This window comes from Mycotypha africana, assembly GCF_025528875.1.
Source record: "Mycotypha africana strain NRRL 2978 chromosome Unknown BDF20scaffold_5, whole genome shotgun sequence".
NCBI lineage: Eukaryota > Fungi > Mucoromycota > Mucoromycetes > Mucorales > Mycotyphaceae > Mycotypha > Mycotypha africana.
This window is the reverse complement of record NW_026515729.1, coordinates 1,700,382-1,722,381: the sequence shown is the minus strand read 5'-3', so window position 1 is coordinate 1,722,381 and position 22,000 is coordinate 1,700,382. Positions and strand designations below refer to the sequence as shown.

General features: G+C 39.1%; 9 protein-coding genes across 9 annotated transcripts; 8 read left to right on the top strand and 1 right to left on the bottom strand.

The window, feature by feature from the left end:
- Window positions 1-341: 341 nt before the first annotated feature.
- Window positions 342-1,364, top strand: BDF20DRAFT_835662 (uncharacterized protein; the record flags this gene model as incomplete). The annotated part of the gene is made up of 2 exons (XM_053078866.1): window positions 342-429; window positions 505-1,364. 2 exons carry the CDS (start codon window positions 342-344, stop codon window positions 1,362-1,364), a joined length of 948 nt encoding a protein of 315 aa, XP_052936620.1.
- Window positions 1,365-1,858: 494 nt separating this feature from the next.
- On the bottom strand, window positions 1,859-3,653 carry BDF20DRAFT_913206 (uncharacterized protein; the record flags this gene model as incomplete). Its single annotated transcript, XM_053084041.1, has 7 exons — window positions 1,859-2,059; window positions 2,151-2,357; window positions 2,429-2,617; window positions 2,720-2,869; window positions 2,962-3,146; window positions 3,288-3,303; window positions 3,414-3,653. 7 exons carry the CDS (start codon window positions 3,651-3,653, stop codon window positions 1,859-1,861), a joined length of 1,188 nt encoding a protein of 395 aa, XP_052936619.1.
- Window positions 3,654-5,008: 1,355 nt separating this feature from the next.
- On the top strand, window positions 5,009-6,673 carry BDF20DRAFT_808283 (UNC-like C-terminal-domain-containing protein; the record flags this gene model as incomplete). Its single annotated transcript, XM_053076564.1, has 2 exons — window positions 5,009-6,074; window positions 6,315-6,673. Coding segments are annotated over 2 exons (1,425 nt in total), but the record flags the coding sequence as incomplete, so codon positions are not given.
- Window positions 6,674-6,788: 115 nt separating this feature from the next.
- BDF20DRAFT_524389 (uncharacterized protein) lies at window positions 6,789-7,895 on the top strand. Its single transcript, XM_053075662.1, has 2 exons — window positions 6,789-6,911; window positions 6,991-7,895. Exons 1-2 carry the CDS (start codon window positions 6,879-6,881, stop codon window positions 7,771-7,773), a joined length of 816 nt encoding a protein of 271 aa, XP_052936617.1. The 5' UTR covers window positions 6,789-6,878; the 3' UTR covers window positions 7,774-7,895.
- A 26-nt stretch (window positions 7,896-7,921) lies between these two features.
- On the top strand, window positions 7,922-9,011 carry BDF20DRAFT_819463 (HCNGP-like protein-domain-containing protein; the record flags this gene model as incomplete). The annotated part of the gene is made up of 3 exons (XM_053077460.1): window positions 7,922-8,008; window positions 8,251-8,448; window positions 8,529-9,011. The coding sequence occupies 3 exons, from the start codon at window positions 7,922-7,924 to the stop codon at window positions 9,009-9,011; spliced, it is 768 nt and encodes a 255-aa protein (XP_052936616.1).
- Window positions 9,012-9,576: 565 nt separating this feature from the next.
- BDF20DRAFT_820210 (ATP-NAD kinase-like domain-containing protein) lies at window positions 9,577-10,524 on the top strand (the record flags this gene model as incomplete). The annotated part of the gene is made up of 3 exons (XM_053077520.1): window positions 9,577-9,653; window positions 9,722-9,972; window positions 10,070-10,524. Coding segments are annotated over 3 exons (783 nt in total), but the record flags the coding sequence as incomplete, so codon positions are not given.
- Window positions 10,525-11,243: 719 nt separating this feature from the next.
- Window positions 11,244-12,906, top strand: BDF20DRAFT_906183 (Alpha/Beta hydrolase protein; the record flags this gene model as incomplete). Its single annotated transcript, XM_053083245.1, has 7 exons — window positions 11,244-11,473; window positions 11,598-11,751; window positions 11,832-12,035; window positions 12,105-12,178; window positions 12,245-12,331; window positions 12,404-12,773; window positions 12,847-12,906. 7 exons carry the CDS (start codon window positions 11,244-11,246, stop codon window positions 12,904-12,906), a joined length of 1,179 nt encoding a protein of 392 aa, XP_052936614.1.
- A 220-nt stretch (window positions 12,907-13,126) lies between these two features.
- BDF20DRAFT_870904 (chitin synthase 2) lies at window positions 13,127-16,345 on the top strand. Its single transcript, XM_053081078.1, has 5 exons — window positions 13,127-13,205; window positions 13,318-13,723; window positions 13,824-14,044; window positions 14,122-14,370; window positions 14,440-16,345. Exons 2-5 carry the CDS (start codon window positions 13,360-13,362, stop codon window positions 16,174-16,176), a joined length of 2,571 nt encoding a protein of 856 aa, XP_052936613.1. The 5' UTR covers window positions 13,127-13,205; window positions 13,318-13,359; the 3' UTR covers window positions 16,177-16,345.
- Window positions 16,346-17,576: 1,231 nt separating this feature from the next.
- BDF20DRAFT_835656 (ras guanine nucleotide exchange factor domain-containing protein) lies at window positions 17,577-21,815 on the top strand (the record flags this gene model as incomplete). Its single annotated transcript, XM_053078865.1, has 6 exons — window positions 17,577-17,906; window positions 17,990-20,041; window positions 20,132-20,267; window positions 20,336-20,664; window positions 20,734-21,255; window positions 21,330-21,815. 6 exons carry the CDS (start codon window positions 17,577-17,579, stop codon window positions 21,813-21,815), a joined length of 3,855 nt encoding a protein of 1,284 aa, XP_052936612.1.
- Between the last annotated feature and the right edge of the window lie 185 nt (window positions 21,816-22,000).

Here is a 22,000-nt window from a genome sequence, read left to right as displayed (position 1 = left end):
TACGAACTTTGGTAAACCTCTGGCTTTCACTTCAGACGGGAACTATTCAAGTTATAAAACACAGGGATAATTATTGTAATTGTTCAAAAAGCATTGGGAAAGGGTAGCATTCAATAGATCAAAAAAAAATATACACTTTAAAAAAATTGAAAGATCCTAAAGGAGTCTGTCTCCCCATTGGTAGATGAAAAAAAAAAAATTCGAATGCGACTATGAGAATCGAGAATTTCGGCGAAATTGCTAGAAGTTTACCCTTTTTCCCTGCATAAATTACAACTCTTTTTTTTTTTATTTATTTATCCTCAACCTCTCTATTCTAAATGTACTGACCATTGATAAAAATGATTGAATTACCAGAATGTTATCATGTGTTAGGGATTTCTCATACTGCTTCAGAAAAGGAAATCAAAAGAGCATATCATAGAGAAGGTAGGTAGGGTAGCTTTTTTGCTTTTTAACGTCATCCACATCAAGTCTTTAGAGACTGACATCATACAAATAAAGCATTGAAATATCATCCGGATAGAAATCATGATGTATTGTCAAATCAACGATTTCAAAAGATCAACGAGGCATTTGAAACGTTAACGCAGCAAAGAAACACGTGTAATGATGATGATGATGATTCTGACACGCATCAATTTGCGGAAGAGCTATTTAATCAACTCTTTTCGAATGAATTGAAATCATTCGATATTTCCAAGGAAACCAGAACAACCACCAACACCCATACCACTGCTACAACAACAACAACAACAACAATAAAAATGCAAGAGATGGACGTTTTTAGCAATAACAATAGTATTTACAGTAAGAAGGAGCAGGAGGATCCAAGCCATCATTCATCTCTGTTTTTCCATTTCTTTCCTGAATATCAGTCGTGCGCTAACCAACAACAAACGAAACCTTCCAGCCATAAGCGCCCTTTATACAACCATTCTTCCTTCAAAGAAGACGTATACAACCGTCGTTGTACAGCTGCAAAGAAATCAAAACTTACGAAAACCGACACACGACCGAGTCAGAAGGAGATCAACGTCACCTCCCCTGACCCCATTCGCCTTACTCCTCCTCCTCCTCCTCCTCCTACTACTACTACTTCATCAAGTCAACCATCTTATACGCGCTTTGGTGACAATTTATTTACAACGCTCCATTTATCTATGACAGAGGCGCTCTCAGGATTTAAAAAGCAAATACCAAAATTTTGCAGTCATGACCAATATTATCTCATCGAAAACCATCATCGGGTGATACAGTCGGGTCAGATAGACGTCTTTGTCGGTCAAGGTGTACTAAATAAAATAACTGGCACCAAAGGAAATTTGATCGTTCAATACCAAGTACAGTTCTCTGCCGTGTAGAAGTGCGTTGGGATCCTATCCTATATCATAAAAGCTTGAATAGCATCCAAGCTACTCTGCGCGAATCGTCCACCGTACCGTTCATCCATCACAGTTAGACTTGACTACTTTAAGCGAGCGTTAGACAATCCTCTCCACGTTTGCGGTAGGTCCTGTGATGAAAAATCCTCAGCGTTACAGCAGTGGAATGTCTTCCACCCTATACCCCTATCATGACTTGTCATTTTGTGTATAAATCACCTGCTTGTAAATAGACTACATGAACAAAAAATTTTATTCCCTAAAGTTCACATAATCAGACACAACCTCAAGTATCAGTCTTTTATTTTTTCAACTTGGGTTGCAACAGTGATAATAAAAGCAACAGTTATAAATCGCTAATGTTTGTTTTATAGATATTTCATGCTCTCAACCCATGAGAGATAAGCCATTTGATTTTTTTGTATTCAATTGAACTGATTTTCTTTGATGAAAGAAATTGGATCGCTGAGAAATCATACATTATACAATAGGTCGAGGTTACCGTTAGCAGCGGTTAAGGAAACCCGATCTTTCACAGCTGGACTATCCCCATAATAACCTTTCGTGGAGCCCCAAGACCAGTGATTGATATGAAGTTTCTTTGGTTCTGATACTTCCACTATACGTCTGCCTGTAAAACTTGTCAAGCTAAATTGACTCTCAAAATGCGAAGGCTATATGAATTGACAAACCACAGTAAAATACATGGACTAAGTTATTCCGAGGGGAAAAAAAAAAAAAAAAAAGAAAAGCAACTTTTCTTACCAATTGAAGCTTGATAGATCCATTGGCAGTGGATCCTGATAGAGCAACAGACGCAGCCTTTTCCTCCTTACTGGGCGAAATTTCTTCTACTCGTACGTTTGCAACACCATTGGCCGTCGTGAAACTCAAGTCAGCATATAAATTGCGCAAAGTACCACTTATGCGGCCATTGGCTGTTCGAAGATTCGTTCTACCACTTGAAATGCCCTAGTGTTTTATATCAAAATGTAAGAATATCTGTTTGCTATATCTCCATCGTATACACTTTCTCTTGTTACCTTTTCAAATTCAATGTCTCCATTAGCAGTCGAGATATCGAGACTATCTGCAAAATCGAGACCTTCTAAAAATAGCATCTTATTGCTTGCCATCATCAAACGAAGCGACTTTAAGGAGTTACTTTCTGGAACAACCACATCCACATCAATAGAGACACATCCATTTTGAATTTGAAAATTCTCCTCTTGCTTAAAAGAAAAGATAAAAAAAAAAAAAAGAAAAGGTGACCTTTAGCATCTTCTAGTGACTTTGTTGTTTACAGTAAAAAAGTCGTGTATGCCTTTTTTTACATGGATGACAATTTCATAGCGACCGTCCTGAGGATTTTCGTTCTGCTCAATCCAAAAAATATCAGCTAGTTCTGGATCGTTGCCGTTGATCTTTATAGTTACAGTAGTAGTTGCTGCATCATCACTCTTACGCACGGTTGTCTTTCCATTCTGAGGGAGGGGTTTTTTTTATTCATCAAAATATCAAAACCAGAGCGTTTTAACATGTTTTATTTCGAAAGCGCTTTGTTCAAATCACTTACTGCCAATTCAACTTGATAGCCTTTCATGGTCTCTGCTCGTTGCTTGATTTCTAGACGGTTAAATATACTTGCATCAATCGATATGTTTGTATCTCCTTTCAAAGGAAGAGTAAGTTCTCCTTTACAGAGATAGGTTAAATGGGCATCATTCCTATCGTTCGTTAGAGCCACATTGCTATTGAAGCCTAAGTTTGAAAATATATGTTAGGGCGAATAGGAAAAAGTAGAACCATGGTAAAGGCAAGAAAGCAGAATCTGTCATTCTTCACTGAACTACCCGCGCGCGCCCCACGCCCGCCCCCCCCATCTCATATGAACTACGTTACCATTCATGTCGACTATCTGCGTGCAGGCGGAACATAAAAAAGACGAGAAAAAGCCTATTAGTCAATTTGCTTTTAACACTACAAAATGCTCCAAACCCTTTGTGGTATAGGGCTATTCGTTCTCACCTTTTGCTGACTGTCCACATCTTTACCAGAGTCAACATGCTTCTTGTCAATCCATTGAAATGTCCCGTAGAGAGCAGCACAAAGGATAAGCACTTGAAAGAAACGACTTACAAAAGACCGGATGCAAAGTCTTCTTTGACTCGTTCTAACACTGTTATGCTTACAACCTTCTTCTTCATAGCAATGGCAGCCATCTTGATGCGATGGCAATATAGGTCCCTTTTCGTTCATGGAAGACATGCTCGAGTTTTAGCCAGTAATTCCGTTACAATATAAAAAAGTATTTTGTTTGACAAAAGAAAAGATAAAAGAAAACACTCAAATTCAAGTGAGATCAACCCGTTTGATTTATATATTCGTAAAAACGTATGGTATATGTATGGTTTAGCACAAGCATTCTGTGCGACTTATAAGGATTCCACAATTTGGCTTGGGTGCCAAGCGTACAGTCCATCGTAACACGGATACAGAGAATGACGCTTGGGTCTTCACTTGATCACTCCACCAATAGGCTGACTTTTCAAAAGAAGAGAATCCCTTTCCTAAGCGTACTCTTTCTTTGATTTTTGGCCTGTTGTTCCTTTGATAAGCTTTCTGTTTGAACTGTTCCCCTTTTTTTTTATGCAGCCCAACCTGTTTTCGGACTTTGGATTGTTAACAAAGAAATGGGACAACAACTAAGAAAAAAATAGGGTAAAGTGATTGGCCGTTTTCCCAAAAAGGCCAGAGCATTTCCCTTTTTCAGTTTCCCATTTTTTAGAAAGAGAGCACAAACGTCTCTTTTTTTTTCCCCTTCACTCATTTCTCTTTTATTCATGCATTTACCTTCCACTTTATTATGTCTATGCCTAATATGCTCGTCGCTAGCTCAAGCCACAGTGGCGAAAAGTAGTGGTGCGAGCAACATGCTCAATATCAATAAATCAAAAAAACAATGTAGATATACTCCAGAGATCGATATTTTAACAGAGACATGCCCTGTTTATTCCCAAGAAACAATAGATTTTTCAGCCGCTTTGTTCCCTGACCCAGCTGTTATTTCTGTCATCAAAGCAGCCCCATCGTCATCGAACAAAGAGAAAAAGAACTTGAAAAATAGAAAAGAGAAAGCCGACAAGTCAAGGACAACTACTACTACCACCATCATGTTGACATCGTCTCATCCGTCAACCACACCATCGCCGCCATCCACTTCTTCACGGACATCCCATGATTCACAACCGATATCCGCCGACGATCCATTGTTGTCGTCAGCATCATCGCAACATAGCACAACAAGCAACCTACTGAAAACAAACAATGACGCTCCTGATGAGCGCAGGCATAAAGCACACACTCCCACCAACAAGAAACAGCCACCGATCGCCGCGGTGTCTCATACAGACAATAAAGATTCTTTAGACGACAACGACAACGACAACGAGAGTGAACGTAAAAAAAGACATCCTATTGTGTCGTTTGAAGAATGGCAGAAAAAAGTTCTTGAAAACGAAAAAGACAAACGCTCTAAACGACGCACAAGTCCCGTCGTAGCGGATGACGACGGAGCAGTAGTAGGAGGAGTGACAGGTGGACGAGAGGGTCATAGTCGAAGACAACAAATGGTTGACAGTCTTGATGGAGGCTTTGGCGATGATTTCGGTGCCATGTTTGAGGGACTGATAGGCGTTTCGTCTGGAAAGGAGAGGAAAGAACCCAACGTTTATGCCGAAAGAGATTACATCGCACCTAGTCCATCAGGCGATGAACCGCCGCCATCCGATTCGAAAAGCAGCAAAAAGGACAAAAAGCTATTTAACGACGCGCGTGTCAAGTCTTTAAAAGAAAGATTCAATTATGCATCCACTGACTGTGCTGCCACTGTAAGAAAAGCGAATAAACAAGCAAAGGGCGCTCAGTCCATTCTCTATGAATCAAAGGATCAATACCTACTCAACAAATGCTCAGCAGCCAAGTTTGTCATCATCAACCTCTGTGAACAGATTGTCGTGGATACCATTGTCATGGCCAATTTCGAGTTTTTCTCAAGCACATTCAAAGACTTTAAAGTCTATGCCTCCTCCAAATACCCGACAGACGAATGGCATCTGTTGGGCCAATGGCAGGCTAGAAACACACGAGATCTACAAGTGTTCCGAGTGCCAGAAAGTGGGTTTGTGGAATACATCAAGATCGAATTCCTCACACATTACGGCCATGAATATTATTGTCCTCTCAGTTTAGTCAGAGTGCACGGTATGTCGATGATGGAGTACTATACGTTCGTAGAAAGTAGAGACCAAGACCCAGTTTGGGAAGGAGAGCATTTATGGCCAGCTGAAGTACGCGAACAAATCATTCAGCCCCAATTTGATATCACGAATACATCAGAAACGTTTCCTATCAAAAGTGAGCATGATGAAGAGGATGCCAAGATCATCATACCTCCTTTGGCATACGAGTATGAAGATGACACAACAATGGCAGAGTCAGAAACGCAATTGACAGAGGCCGAGAATTTCTTCAGCTCTGTACAAAAGACGACGGACGACTTATCACAAACGTACCGCACACAGAAAAAAGAAAACGTTGTGCCAGCAGAAGGTATCCTTTCCTATGCATCGAATGCAATGGAACCAAGTATCAGTCACTTGCCTTTACTTGACAATAATGAGATGGATAGTTTCGCCATGTCTGAGAATGATGCACTTCAGGCTTCCTCAATCGAAATCCATCCGAGTAAGACGTCGTCAGCACTTTCAATACCCACCCCCAATGACAGTGATGAGCACTCCAATAGAGGCTCTTCATCGATAACAACAACCCTACTTTCTATACCTTCCTTAATATCAATTTCAGATTCGTCCTCCAACACGACACAAATACCGGAACAACGTGCACAGCCTAACGAGAATCAATCAGTAACAACCAATATAGCAGACGCTATTGTGCCCATGACCTCTACCAGCACTACTATACCAGCGGTATCTCAGCAACAGCCAGCAACAGCAACGGCGTCACCATCAGCCATATCTCTTCCTACGAAGCCTAATACGCATTTTAAAGAAGGAAATACACAAGAGTCTATCTATAAAACAATCATGAAAAGGTTAAATCAATTGGAATTGAACATGACTTTATCTCAGCGATATCTGGAGGATCAGAATCAAATATTAAATGATGTTTTTTTGGAGATGGAACGAAAACATCAAGAACAATTGATTATTCTTATCGGTCATCTAAACGAAACAGCAAGCTTTAAAATTGAGAGTATGGTAAGTGTGTATGTGCTTCAAGAGATGTAGTGGGTAGGGGTTGAGGCAGAAGTTAAAAAAAAACAAAAAAAAAACATAGATTTTTGGAAACCAACGTCTTATATTGGGCTTACATGAACATTATATACACACATGTCAATAAATTTAGAAACGGCGCTACGAGCAATGGTATGAGGATTTAAAGGAACAAACAGAAGGTGAATTGAAAGAGATGACAAGCAAAATCAGTCTTTTAACAGATCAGGTAAGGGGGAAAAAATTCTCTCATTAGAAATTTTTGCTTTTGTACTATTTTTTCCTAATGACATTTATACACTGTACAGATTGCTTTCGAAAGAAGAGTATCAGTAACTCAACTTGTTATTATGGTCAGCTTATTTGTTTTTATGGCATTATCCAGAGGAACATTCAGCCCGCTCTCGCCTGTCATGGCTGCTCAACAAGAAGAACGTAAGCGAAGAGAATCAATCGATCTTTCGTCAACAGGCGTGTCTAAAATGGATCCATCAACCCTGACGAAAGAATCAGCTACTACTAAAGAACAGAAACAGCAGTCTAAACAGAGTCAAGGAACTATCAGTGCCAATCTTACAGATGCTTCGACAAAGGAGAATGAAGATAGGCAAAACCAAAAACCGGTCGCCATAGCAACTGGTGTTCCTAAACTGAAAGATGCCCCGCTAAAAAAGCCAACCAACCCTAGACGACATAGTGACAGCCCATATCATTTAATGGCTCGTAAAGCGGATGGTCATAGTAGTAGTAGTAACAGTACGAAAGGAAATGAGTATCATAAGCCTTGCAATAGTAGCAATAGTGCTAGCACAAAATCAACTCGAAAACAGATGAGCTTTGAATCGCTAGGTATAAAAGTACAAGATGATAACGAATTTTTGAAGCAGCTCGATGATGCCTTATTGAAACAGCAACAGCAAGAACGGCTACCAGCAACAGTTATCGAAAAAACGCCTCAAAACAAAGGATCTGAACCAGCAGATGGAAAAGAATCCAACCAACGACAGAAAACACCATTGCTGGACAATGACATAAGTTCAACGGACCTCGAATATAAAATGATAAACTCTAGTCCTAACTCGTTAGAGTAGTGATACTGAACAGTGAAAGATCTCTAGAAATAAAACCATGTCGTAGACGACACGAGATAGCCGCTTTAAACTCCGTTTAATGCACTTTAAAATCAAGTTTCTTTTTTTTTCCTGAAATTGATGTATACATTTCCTGTTAAAACCGCCAATGAATCCTTTAAGTGGTCTTGTTAATTACTCTGATGATGAAAACTCCAGCTCAACGTCTTCCGATGATGAACAACAAGGTATTATTGTAATAAAAATTATTTTTTCGATACAGTAGAGTTAACAGTTCTCTTAAAAACTCTCAAAAGTTTGTCAATCTATAAAAGTAAATGCGATCTAAAGCGGACAATGCCAACATCTTTCTTTTAAGCTTAAAATAACCTCATTTATCCTTAGGAAGCCAGTCAAAATAAAGTTACAGAGGCAACGACAGAAACATCCAAAACGGTAACAGAACCTTTAAACAATCTAACAAACAAACCAGTTGAGCAATCAGCAACAACAGAAGATCTACCAAGATCGGTTGAATCAAAAGATAAAACAGCCTCAGCGCCGCAGAGAATAGAAAGCCGAGTTGGCGATCACAATAGACGATTAATAGCAGCGATAGCACCGAAGCCCATAGAGGGTGTAGATAATTGGGGTATACCCGATGAGACAACTGAGCCTTGCAGTCCAGGCCGCGTTGTAAGCCATTTCGTTTTTCTTCTATTCTGGCCATCGCACAATTTTTCAATACTCACCTTTATTTTTTTCTCTTGTAACAGGAACGGATTGCTCATTTTTTGTCCTTAAAAGCCTCAGGGCACCGACTCAATCATCATCTGCAACGTAATAAAGCATTCCATAACCCGCGTATCTATACCAAACTAGTTGAATTTACAGAAGTCGATGAAATTGGGAGCAATTTTGATAAAAATGATTACGACCCGCATGGGTTTCCTAAAGAAATGTATATTGATGGTATCCTGGAAACGCAAAAAAACCTTGCTGAAGAAAAGGCAATGCAACAACAAAATAGAACTTCTGTAAATTTTGTACCTCCTCAACAGCAACAACCAGCAAAAGCAACAACCAATTTAACAGAACAACAATCAGCAGCCATGGCGCAAGCCATGGAGGCGGCAGCAAGAGTAGCAAGCCGTATTGCGAAACCCCCTCCAGTGAGTACATTACCTACTGCAGCTGTCACTCCTGAGAAAAGAAGGAGCAAATGGGATGATACAGGTAGAAGAGATAAAAGAGGATAAACATCATTTGGTTTTAACAAGCGGAGTCTGCCGTTGTTTTATCAAACCAGCAAACGCGCACTTAATTTTGAGTCATCACAAAACCGAAAGCTCCTTCCTTTTATCCACTTCATAACGATGATTCTCTTCCTCATTACCAAAATTATTGCATTCCGCCTAATAAAATAATGCCTTTTTTAAGAGTAACCAACAGTCGTTTATTACGTGTTAGTGCAGATATCAGGACGAAGATGGTACACTACCGCTTCTACAACACTGGTTGTCTACGAACAACATCTTCTTTACCGAATAAAGTCGGCTTACAATTGTCGAAAGAGCATGGTAAATGTTAAACAAGCTGCTGATAAAATGACAGTGTTAGTGATAAGCTTAATATCTCTCAACAGGAGATCGAAAGAGAAGTACTGATTTGATGAAGCCCAATCATGATAATGATATTCTGCAAGTACCCGGCAGTACATATGGGTAAGCGACTTTTTACCATGCCCCCCTATCGTAAGGATTGAACTTCTAAAAAAGCTTCATATACTGCACGCACAGTGGGCAATATACTGTACATTGGGATCAAAAACCACGATCTGTTCTGATCGTCAAAAAACCTAACGACAAAAAAACAAATCAGGCCTTGCTAGATATAGCCAAGTAAGATAAATGAATTAGTCCAACAGCAACTGTTTGCAAATGATAACGCTGACATCAAAAGCACATAGTTGGCTACATCAAACGTATCCTGATACAAATATCATTGTTGAGCCAGAGGTGGCAGATGAATTTTACAGAGAATTACCATTTGTACATATTATTGAAGAGGATAAGAAAGAAGATTATACACGTGCAGTTGACTTTGCAGTTACTCTAGGGGGAGATGGCACTATGCTTCACTTATCATCACTCTTCCCAAAAGCAGCTCCTCCCGTCATTAGCTTTTCATTAGGCACCTTATGTTTTTTAATGTCATACAGTAACGTTGATAAAAGAAAAAAGAAAAAAAGAGCAAACCAAGCATAGACAGAAGGAAAAGCGATCTCGGTTATTGACGGCATTCTATATTTTACTAGAATTCGAAAACTATCAGCATGTTTTAACAGATATGATCGCGGGAAAAGCGAAACTAATGATGAGAATGAGATTATTTTGCTCTCTACATCAGGAAAACGGCAAAAGAATTGAAGTAGATGGAAAGGAAGTCAGTGATAGACAAGCAATGAATGAAGTTACCTTACACCGTGGACGATCACCCCATTTAACTACAGTTGAGTGTTCAGTAGACGACCAGTTTTTAACACAATGTGTAGCGGATGGCCTTATCGTTTCAACACCCACAGGGTCTACAGCGTATTCTTTATCAGCTGGCGGCCCTATTGTCCACCCAAGTGTTCAAAGCTTGGTTCTGACCCCCATTTGCCCGCGATCCTTGTCCTTTAGAACCGTATTACTACCGTCAAGCTCTAATTTACAACTAAAGGTTAGTATCAAAGCGAAAGGGTTTGGAAAGGAGGAAACGGTAATGTAACAATTTTTTTTGTTGAGGATTATAGATTGGTGAAAAAAGTCGAGGACCCATTGAAATATCTATTGACGGTCATGAGTTTTTCATGTTGAGTAAACGTCAATATATCAAGGTAAAATTTGTACAGTGCGAGGATATACATAAATGCGAGAACAGTTGCTAATTGCAAAATTTTCCTTTTTAAGGTTCGAATGTCAAAGTATCCTATCCCCTGCGTTACGCAAATAGGTGATGGTGTTGGTTGGCAGAAGAATATTAATGAATTGTTGAAGTGGAATCAGACATTTGGTGTGGGGATTTGAGTAGCAATCACCATTAAACACGCTATAAGAGGCATCACCTAGTGCAAGCACTTCTGATCGGATGTACGAGAACTTTAATTGGTACAACAGGTTAACAGTATGATGTTTTTGATGTAGTTGAAATTATTACTGCGCAAGCTTGCGTATTTTAAATCGGTGAAGTCATCCTTAGATATATATTTGAGCTAAAAGAACGATAAAAGAGTCGATAGAAATGAAATCTGTTTATCATTGTTCAATCAAGTTGGATGATTGGCGTTTGACAACCCAGCTATTTAATGCCCGTATTTTTTGCTTTGTAATGGAAAATGCATGTGAGCGCACGGTGATTCATGACACCCACCCCCTCCTGTTACTATTTAAAAAGAGACAGATTAGTGTATGACAGTAGCTAGATTCTTCTCTAACTTCTTCAACGCTATGAGCAAAGTTAAATTGTTTCACAATGACCATCCTGTCAACATCTCATTACCAGCTGCTGGAAATCGTACTGTCTCTTTGATAGATTATATTGCTGAAAATTGTCCTTCTTTGGTAGGACCAAACGCTATTTTCAAATCCACCCCTTATTTACTTAATGGACATTTACAAACAGCTTATGCTGCTTATTATAACCACTATCCAACCGCCAATGAAGTTCAATATGAGAGGTAAAAAAAAGGAAATGTCGACATCCAGGAACATGACAGATCCCGACTGCGGTTAGAAAGCATTGATACGAATTCTACCCCTCTTCTCGACCAATTACATCCCAATAATTAAATAAATTTGTAGAGAGCTTTTAACGACCTCGGATGGAGGTACTATTGCTTTGGATTGGTGTTCTAAAAAGGACGGGCTGGAGAATGATACCACACCAACATTGGTGGTGTTGCATGGTCTCACAGGAGGTAGCCACGAATCATACATTCGAGGCTTATTGGAAGTGGTAAATATGATGAAAACTTATAGTCGCGTAAATTAGCAGTTGTTGGATACATGTTAATAGGAGTGATTCTATATGAACAGTTATGCTATCCGCCTTTTAACTATAGAGCGGTTGTACTCAACAGTCGCGGTTGTGCCAACAGTGAAATTACTAGCCCACAAATGTATAGTGGAGGGTATACCGAAGATCTTCGTGCTGCTTTAATTCATATTCAAAAAAGACTTGGGCCCAAGACACCATTAATCGGCATAGGCTTTTCTTTAGGATCAAATATTTTAGTGAAGGTAAAGCTCATACTTAAATAACCAGCTCCTCATCGTTGCGTCCTAATACATATGTTTCCCTGCGTTTAGTACCTTGGTGAAGAGGGAGATAAAACGCCTTTTAAGGCAGCTATATCGGTGGCGAACCCTTTTGATTTCAGACTGTAAGTGTAGTAACAAAAAGGGCGCAGACATAACAACTGATGCCGATTTTGTCTTTGTGTCTTCAGATCAATGGATCGCCTATGTGAAACTTACATAGGTAGATATGTTTACTCGTCAGTAATGACAAAGAATTTGAAAGCAACAGCGGCCAGGTAATATCTTTGCACAAGAGTACAACAAGATAGTAAAACTCTGCAAGCTAATTATAACAATGTTCATATTAGACACTTGGATATATTGTCGAAGAACGGTACAATCAATCCGACTGAAGTGATGGCAGCAAGAAATATTCGAGAATTTGATAATGCTTGCACACGGAAAATGTTTGGTTATACTACGGTGAATAACTATTATCGCGATGCCAGCTCTTGTCGATTTATTGAGCATGTCAAAATCCCTTTATTATGTATGAATGCTCTGGATGATCCCATCGCTCCAGTTCAAAGTATTCCTTACGATGAAATTAAGGTAAACCCTTACGTAGTGTTAGCTACAACAGATCGAGGTGGACACATTGGTTGGTTTGAAGGCTTCAGGTACCCTACAAGGTGGGTGATCAAGCCGTTAGCAGAGTTTATTGTTGCTATGTTCAAGGTACACAACAAAAGAGAACACATACACTTTTTTACTGAGTCTAAATTTAGAAACGATTTCATTACTTTTTTAGGCGCACGATGTCAAAGAAATAAAACGCACAGACCATAAGCAGGAAATTGACCCTAATTAAATTTAAGTCAGCTTGATATGAAGAGCTTTAGTAATCATATTACTTCAATTATTACTTATTATATGCTCTTACGTTTATATATACCTGTTCTACGTCTTCAATAAATTGCCAAGTCGATAGACTCTCGTTTAATTTTTCCATGAAAACCGATATTGAAACCTAAAAGCTAAGTATTACTATTCTTGGGCAATTGTTGAATCAGCGTTTCTTCATTTTATCGCATTTTATTGCTCAAGTTTTGGATTTATTGACGTTTTTTAACATTGCTAAAAGCAACAAAAGCGGAGAGTCCCCAATTACTATACATGTACGAGAGGCGAGCGAAAAAATAGAAAAAATTTATTAACCATCCTTCTTTTAATTTCTTTTCAGTGAATTGCTGCTAATAGTTCACTTCTTTTTCCTTTTTACCTTCATTACTCTTAAAAGAAGAGTCTTTCTGAGGTAAACTACATGTACAATAACGGACCTCCCCAGCCGCTCCCTCATTTGAGGGATGAAGAGTATGATCAGTATCCTTTAAGTGAGACAAATTTTGTGGAACAACGACCTGTCATACAATCTCCCTTTGTTGATCCCTATCCAGCTGTAGAAGAACATCAACCACCAATGCCTACCTACGATAGCTCACAACCTCTTTTGCAAAATCCTACAATTATGACTCCACCTATGCCGCAACCTTATGGAAATGGCAGTCCGTATTCTGAATCGACGACTTTGCCTATACCTGGAGGTTATGAAAGTCCAATGGGTGGCCGGGCCTCTCCTGGTTTCTATACTGGTGCGCCAAGACGACAGCCTCGGCGCTATAAGACAAGTAAAGTATCAACAAAACATTATCTATGCACTGAAACTCTTAATATTCGCTTTATCTAACAATTTCTTTAATTATACCAAAAAATAATAAAAAACATCAGCCAAAAGGGTTAAGTTGACAAAAGGTAACCTCGTCCTCGACTGTCCTGTGCCATCTCGTTATCTTCAAGCTGTACCGATCAAAGATACCAAAGAATTCACTCATATGCGCTATACAGCTGCTACTTGTGATCCGAAAGATTTTGTCAGAGAAGGCTATACACTCCGTCAGCAATTATTGGGAAGAGAAACAGAGCTATTCATCGTCTTAACCATGTACAACGTAAATAGTTTTCATTGAATACCAATTTTTTAAGCAGAGGAGTAGGTTCTAAAAAAAAATTGCTTTTTCTCCATTAGGAAGATGAAGTATTATTCGCTAGAACAATGCATGGTGTTATGAAGAACATAGCCCATTTATGTACGCGTGATAGATCACGTACTTGGGGACCGGAGGGATGGAAGAAAGTGACGGTCTGTATTGTATCTGATGGTCGTAATAAAATTAATGAGAGAACACTGTCATTATTAGCAACATTGGGTGTATATCAAGATGGTATCGCTAAGAATGTAGTAGGAGATAAGCCTGTGACAGCACATATATATGAGGTATTTCAGATGATATTTCCAGGCTGGAAATGCAAATGGCAAAGACTAATGCATGCTATCTATAAATAGTACACAACTCAGTTATCAGTGGATCCAAAGATGAAGTTCAAGAGCGCAGACAAGGGCATTGTGCCGTGCCAAATACTGTTTTGTTTGAAAGAAAAAAATCAGAAGAAAATCAATTCACATAGATGGTTTTTCCAAGCGTTCGGCCCTCTCATTAAACCGAATGTCTGTGTCCTTATTGATGTTGGTACACGACCTGGTAATACGTCCATTTACCATTTATGGAAGGCATTCGATTTACACTCAAACATTGCTGGGGCTTGTGGTGAGATTAGAACTATGCCTGGCAAGTTCGGCTCCGCACTCATTAATCCACTTGTGGCAGCACAAAACTTCGAATATAAGATGTCTAATATTCTGGACAAACCGCTCGAGTCTGTCTTTGGCTATATCTCTGTCTTGCCTGGTGCCTTTTCAGCATATCGATACGAAGCTCTTTTGAATGATGTGAATGGACATGGACCGTTAGAGAAGTATTTTTTGGGTGAAACACAGCACGGTGGCGATGCAGATATTTTTACAGCAAATATGTATCTAGCCGAAGATCGTATTCTTTGTTACGAGTTAGTGTCAAAAAAGAATGCTGCTTGGAAACTTCATTACGTCAATCGAGCTTATGGAGAAACTGATGTGCCAGAAAAAGTGGATGAGTTTATTTCACAAAGAAGACGATGGCTCAACGGTTCCTTTTTCGCTGGCGTTTACGCTCTTTGGCATTGGCGCAAAGTTTGGTCTTCTGACCACTCTATTATTCGAAAAATATTATTTATGTTTGAAGATTTATACAACACTTATAATCTTGTTTTTTCATGGTTCGCTCTCGGCAACTTCTATCTCACCTTTTTCATATTGACCAAAGCTTTGATTCCCAGCGATGATCCGACCAGTATTAATAATGCGCCATTTTCCTATAACGCCGCTAATATTTTGCATACTGTCTTAAACTATATCTATATCCTTTTAATTGTTATCCAGTTCATTATGGCAATGGGCAATAGACCACAAGGTTCAAGGATTGCTTACACTTTGTGTATGGTTTTCTTTGCTCTACTTATGATCTATATGATGTTCGCTGCGATTTGGATAACGGTGGTTGGTGTTACTACCATTGTGGAAGAATCAAACGGAGACTTCATGGCTATGCTGGGGCAAAGTGCTTTTAGGAATATTATCATATCACTTTGTGCGACTTACGTTATGTATTTCGTCTCCAGTTTCTTGTTCCTTGATCCTTGGCATATGTTCACTAGTTCCTTGCAGTATATACTCTTATCGCCTAGCTACACAAATGTCCTCAATATATACGCTTTCTGTAATACGCACGATGTTTCTTGGGGAACTAAAGGCGACAACACAGTGGCTACGGATCTTGGTGTCGTGAAACCCAAGAAGGATTCCGAAACGGTTGAAGTGGAATTGCCCACAGAACAAAAAGACTTGAATGAAATATATGAAGAGGCATGCTTAGAGATTAGCAAAGAGGCCATACCCGAGAAGCAACACCGTGATCCTAAGACGAAGCAAGAAGATTATTACCGTGCGTTCCGTACCAGATTGGTGGTATCATGGATTGTCTCTAATTTGGTTTTGATCGTTGCCATTACAAACACTTCCATAATCACCACCGGCGACCGTTCAGCAGCTTATTTGGGCTTCGTTCTTTGGTCTGTAGCTGGCTTATCAGCGATTAGATTTGTAGGCTCAACGCTCTATCTTGTCATCAAGATCTTTACGGGGTAATTCGCGTCTGTCAAACGGATTGTTAGAAACTTCGTACTCTTTTGTATATATACTTAGCTAGACTTTTCTTAAGCATACATTATTTATAACAATCTGCAATGTATATATGTACGCTGAGGAAACATTTAATCATAATATAAACCATCATTTAATGCATTTTGACGCCGTGAGTGACATCTTAGTAATTTTAACATTGGCACTTTAGTTAACCACATACAATGAGGAGACCAAAAACGCAAAAATATAACCGCGTATCGTTCGAATAGCGATTGAATTGCGTGGGTACTGGAGAGCGCTTGTTTTCGGAAACGAGATTGTGTATTTACTCCTTTCAGCCATTCCAAAAGTTGAAATAGGGGTTGATTGACAGTTTGCCTGTTCTAATAAATGTTACACTAACAAGCTTTCGAAATAGATCCTTATGTAAAATTGTTGAATAAGAAACTGCATAATTGTTCACTACTGTTTAACGTGGATTAAGTGGCCGTAAGGATCACAGTTTGATTTCATCTGCCTGCTATAACTACAGCAAGTCAGTTAAACCAATGAGTTTATTCACTTGCAAACCTATAACTTCTTTAATTGAGCTGTTACCAGGCCAAGATACGTGTAAGTTCTTAATTTGAAGAATTTCGCCACTATTCACTGTAAGTCTTTCGTATGGAAAACTGTGGAAGCCTCTAAGTTTCTTTCTATTGTTTGGGATTTCTCAAAAGACTAAGTAACACGCAAATCATGCGGTATGCTCATTTTCGTGTTGCATTACACTCCAGTTTTTATTGACAGCAACTTTTAAAATTTTGTGTATATGTCCAGCAAGTATAAAAAAAAGTTAGACTTATTGGGAAACTGCCATTAGGAAGATATTGCTTAATGTAATTGTCTCGCAGCGTCAATCATGGTAGATTCAGCATTTAAGTACTTTAGCTTAAAAGCGTTCAACACTTTGCACTAACTCCTTTTTTGCTCAGAAAAGGGAGCGAACGTTTAATTGCTGGTGTGGAAAATCGAAATAAAGTTTCTTGCATTCTGTCCTGTTCATCTATTTTTTTATTCTTATTTTTTTTTTTTTTTCCTCCTTTTACCAACTCTGTTTAATTCTGTTTGCTCCTCTCATCTCCTTCTTCTTGCTTTAATATTTGAACAATTACTTTGTAAATAACTGTTAACGTACTGTTCAGTTGTATATACAGGGGAATACAATTACAATACAAGAATTTATCGAACGTGATTGGACGAGTACATAGCAGTATTGATCGAAATACGAGTATTTTGATGAGCATTCACTTCCACACAGTGAAATAATGACAATATCCTCACCACAACCACTATATATGTCAAGCAATCACACTAACTCACTGTCTCCACCGGGATCGCCGCCACGATCAGTACCCACATCGATGACATCGCACTTCGTACAGGCGCTACATGACTATTTACCATCGTCAGTAACGACTGAGGAGTCAGCCTCCTGTTTATTCTTCAAAAAGGGCGCAATTATTGAGGTTTTCAATAAAGACGATTCTGGTTGGTGGGATGGTCAGTGTGGGGATGTGAGAGGCTGGTTTCCAAGCAACTATGTAGGCAGAATTGGTGAATTGAAACGACAGAATGCTGACTTTGAAGATAATTATTATAATGAAGACTTAGAGTTATGGCATCATAAAATGAATCAACCTACAACAAACAATACGACTTTTGTGTCACACACAGACTATGGTACAACAAAGGTAACATTAAAAGACCATCATTGTTATCATCACGTTAAATTGAATGGCTTTTAATCACGTTGTAAACCCGCAATATATAACAGTTTGTGCCAACCCAAGGCTACAGAAGCTCTAATAGCAGCTTACGTAGACCGGACAGAGATACATCGAATTCCAACGTATTACCGCTATTTTCAACGAATTCCATGCACTCTCTAATTGGAGACGTATCAAACAGAGTAGCTGATTTAGTAGATGCATGTAACAACCCTTCCGAATCAGATATTCAGCTCTTTGTCTTTCAAGTTGTTGCATCAGTTAGATCTGTACTAACAGAGGCTAATATTGTTAACAAAGAAAGCCCTCTTTTAAACGTATATCCTGATTTATCCAGACAACGAAAAATCGTTCTAAGCGCGCTGAGCAGGCTTGTTCTTAAAGGCAAAGAGTTTCAGCAAATTAATTATATGTCACAGAGTCAAACAGATGAAGATCAAGTATCGTATTTGGCAGACCAGCTTTTGAATGAGATGAATATACTCGAAAACTTATTGTTAGCGTTATCTCGCCAATCATTCACTCTTACAGAAAGCACCGCGGATACTACGCGTCCATCCTCGATGTTTACCTTTGATACACCACGTTCATCCATATCCTCATTTGGCCATAACTCACTAATGTCGGCACATTCGGGAAACATGCGGCCAGTCGTCCCCGAAGCACGCTATTCTACCCATAGCAGTGTATCCATCAAAACCAGGACTACAGTATTTTCTGATAAAGATAGCATTCTGCAAACTGTATTAGACCATCAGACATGTATAGATGAACTAATAGGCTGCCTTGTAATGGCAATAGAGCACTATCTTATTAATAGTCACAGAGCAACAGAGATGCTAGAGACTACCCGAAAAGCCGTTGAAGCTGTCAGAAGTTTCTTATCAGTTGTTGAAAATATATGCTCCAGCCTGAATGAACCAGAATATAGCAAGCAGTTATCAGCCATTCGAGACGATCAGCGTTTAGTAACTGTCATCATCTCAAAAGAAACAGTGTATAGTGCAATTACAAACTTGGTAACTGCCGTGAGAGCATTATCTGCCCCGCAACAGACCAACGAATTTGATAGAGCCAGGTTGAGAAAGGACTATGACAATCTATGTTCGTGCTGTGAGAATGTGATCAAAACAACAAATGAATGTGCAGCATGTATAAGGGTTTGCTTACAGACAGGGAACGAGAACGGTCGAGCACCACATTTAATTACACGCAATATGCAAGATAGACCAACATCTGAATACCAACGACAGGAGTTGAATGCAAATCGAGTTGATACAATTGCAAATCTCGGACGAAAAGCAATTAGCTTACAGGCTATCCAACAGTATCGGGAAGAGCATCCAGAGAATAAAAACCCGCACGAAGAAAGGGGCGAAAAAGGTCATGCAGAACAAGACATTGAAGCTCTTGCAATAGAAACTGTGCCAAAAATCAGTACAAATACAGAAATACCTACGATGAGTAGACTATCATCGTTAGAAGAAGGTGTGCGCAGTTCTTTAGAAACCACAACTTATAATTCTTCAAATCTCAATTATCGATCACTCCCTTCTTCATCTTCTTTACCATCGCCTTCCATATCTACCTCAACAATGGACTCCGTGATATTGCCTGGGAACATCACTACTCAAACAGCATCATCATTAGAAACTATCGTACCTGAGGCTTGTCCTCCACGGAAAAGTAAAATGCGACCTCGGGCTGCCTCCGTGAATAATTCAGTCGAACTTCCTTTTTTAACATCTAAAAACAATTCAAACATAAAGTCATCGGTAACTGCAGCTTTTCCTTTGCCTCCTACTGTCAGTTTACCATCTATACAAGATCTTGGAAGAATGTCTCCGAAAGAAGCGATGCCAAAATTACGCAGACCGAGAGGTGTCAGTGTTTCTTCCTTACGGCCTTCGATGAGTAAGCCTAAAATAGAGCGTATCTCAACTTCAGCCTCATCAGAAAGCCTACCTGAGTCCCTCAACAAAATATCATCATGGATATCACTGAACAACCCTCTGGAGGAGTCGCACAAAAACACGTTCTCGTCTGAAAAAGAAACCTCCACGGTTTCTACGCCTGCGCAACAAATTTCCTTTACAAAGGTAATAGATTTTAATACAAAACAAGTTATTTGTTATTATTTTCCTCCCTCTTAATATTTTATTCTATTTTTGTTATAAAAAACTGTGTAGAGCGAAAACGAGTACAGTTTTCTAAAACAACGTCCATTTAGTGAAGAAGAAATGATACTCAATGCAGATGGAGAAGTTATAGGTGCTACCGTTGAGGCTCTCGTCAGAAAGTTGACGCTTCATGAAAAGTCCCCAGGTAACTCAGCGTCAGCCTCCGTTCTCGTTTGATGAAAGTCATTAACATTTTAGTCAATTTTTTGATAGACCTCATCTTCACAAGGGCTTTCTTCTACAACTTTAGACTATTCACAAATCCTCCCGATTTCGTCAAGCTGCTTCAGGAGAGGTTTGTTTTACGACCACCCAGTGATTCTCAACTATTGACTGATGAACAAATAGCTATATGGACGAACCGTATTCTGATCCCAGTTCGACTCCGTGTATACAATGTCATCAAGACGTGGATGGAAAATTATTTTGACTACGAGCAGGATGCTTGCGTTGAGCATGCATTAACTGATTTCGCTTCGAACGAAATGACCAAAGCTATGCCGGGTCCTGCTAAACGAATGATCGACCTCATCAAAAAAACTGTAAGTTGAATCTACTTGTAAGCTAGAGAAGAGTAAATTCTGATATCTAACATAATGACGTTTCGAAAGTTTTCATCAAAGGGCCAAAGCTGTTCCGGTCATAAACATTCTTACAACGAGAGTCGTGTTGCCATGCAGAAATCGAATTCATTCAACTTACAATCATCCTCTTCAACTTCGAATGGAAGCAATACTTCTCTTTTTGGTAGTCTAACCCTTTTCGATGATCACCATCAAACAGATTCAACAGATAAATACCCATCAACTATTATGAGCAAATCACTGAGGAATACTTTAAGAAAAGCTTTAACCCAAAACATACTGTCTTTGTTACACGTTAACGACATCGAACCATTAGAACTAGCAAGGCAGTTAACATTATTAGAAAGTGATCTTTTTTGCCGTATTCGGCCGAACGAAATGATCGGCCAGGAATTCAAAAAAAAAGTTGGCACTAGCCAAGCTGTTCACGTAAAAGCAATGATCCAAAAAAGTACACAAATCACTAGTTGGGTTTCGGATACCATACTTAATGAAGCTGATACCAAAAAGCGTGCCCAGGTTTTGAAGTACTGGATCAAAGTTGGCGATGTAAGTCGTTCCATTCATTTTATTGGGCATTAAAAAGCCAAATCTAACGTTGAATTGTTTTAATGCGACGACAGGTTTGTCTACAGTTGAACAATTATAATACCCTGATGGCTATCCGGTCAGCATTGGATTCCACAAGCATTGCTAGATTGAAAAAGACTTGGGATTATCTGTCAATCAAATATAAAGCGATGTGGGAGCCTATACATAGAGCCACTGATTCTCAGCGTAATTTTGCTGAATACCGACAACGCCTTAAAAGTACAGTAGCTCCTTGCCTACCTTTTCTTGGAGTGTACTTGACAGATATGACATTTATAGACGATGGGAATTCAGATTATCGTACCTCACCAGGCGGTAAACAGCTGGTGAATTTCGATAAATATGTGAAAATTACAAGGATTCTAAGTGAAATTGACCAATTTCAAATACCTTACAAATTATTTGAAGTGGAAGAAATCCAACGATATCTCCAAAAGACTCTTTCGTCGGTAGAACAAGACGACCAAGTCTTCTACGTAAAAAGTTTGAAACGCGAGCCTAAAGAAGAAGAGGCGTAAAAAAAAAAAATTTATTTATTCTCTATGTCAAAAGGCACATTATCAATCTTTTTATCCTTTACAATTTTGCTCTATTTGCCAACAAATTCATTGTACAGTTTCTATTTCTTCTATTCTCAATGCAGCATCTTTCATAAAAATTCACGTTCTTTATAAAACATCCGCTTATCATCAAGCTTACTTTG

Excerpts from the sequence above, each read along its gene's own strand:
- BDF20DRAFT_870904 (XM_053081078.1), top strand. The coding sequence starts at position 13,360 with ATGTACAATAACGGACCTCCCCAGCCGCTCCCTCATTTGAGGGATGAA. Across the intron at positions 13,724-13,823 it reads GCCTCGGCGCTATAAGACAA|CCAAAAGGGTTAAGTTGACA; the intron begins GTAAAGTATCAA and ends AAAAAACATCAG. Across the intron at positions 14,371-14,439 it reads TGACAGCACATATATATGAG|TACACAACTCAGTTATCAGT; the intron begins GTATTTCAGATG and ends ATCTATAAATAG.
- BDF20DRAFT_524389 (XM_053075662.1), top strand. The coding sequence starts at position 6,879 with ATGACAAGCAAAATCAGTCTTTTAACAGATCAG. Across the intron at positions 6,912-6,990 it reads TCAGTCTTTTAACAGATCAG|ATTGCTTTCGAAAGAAGAGT; the intron begins GTAAGGGGGAAA and ends TACACTGTACAG.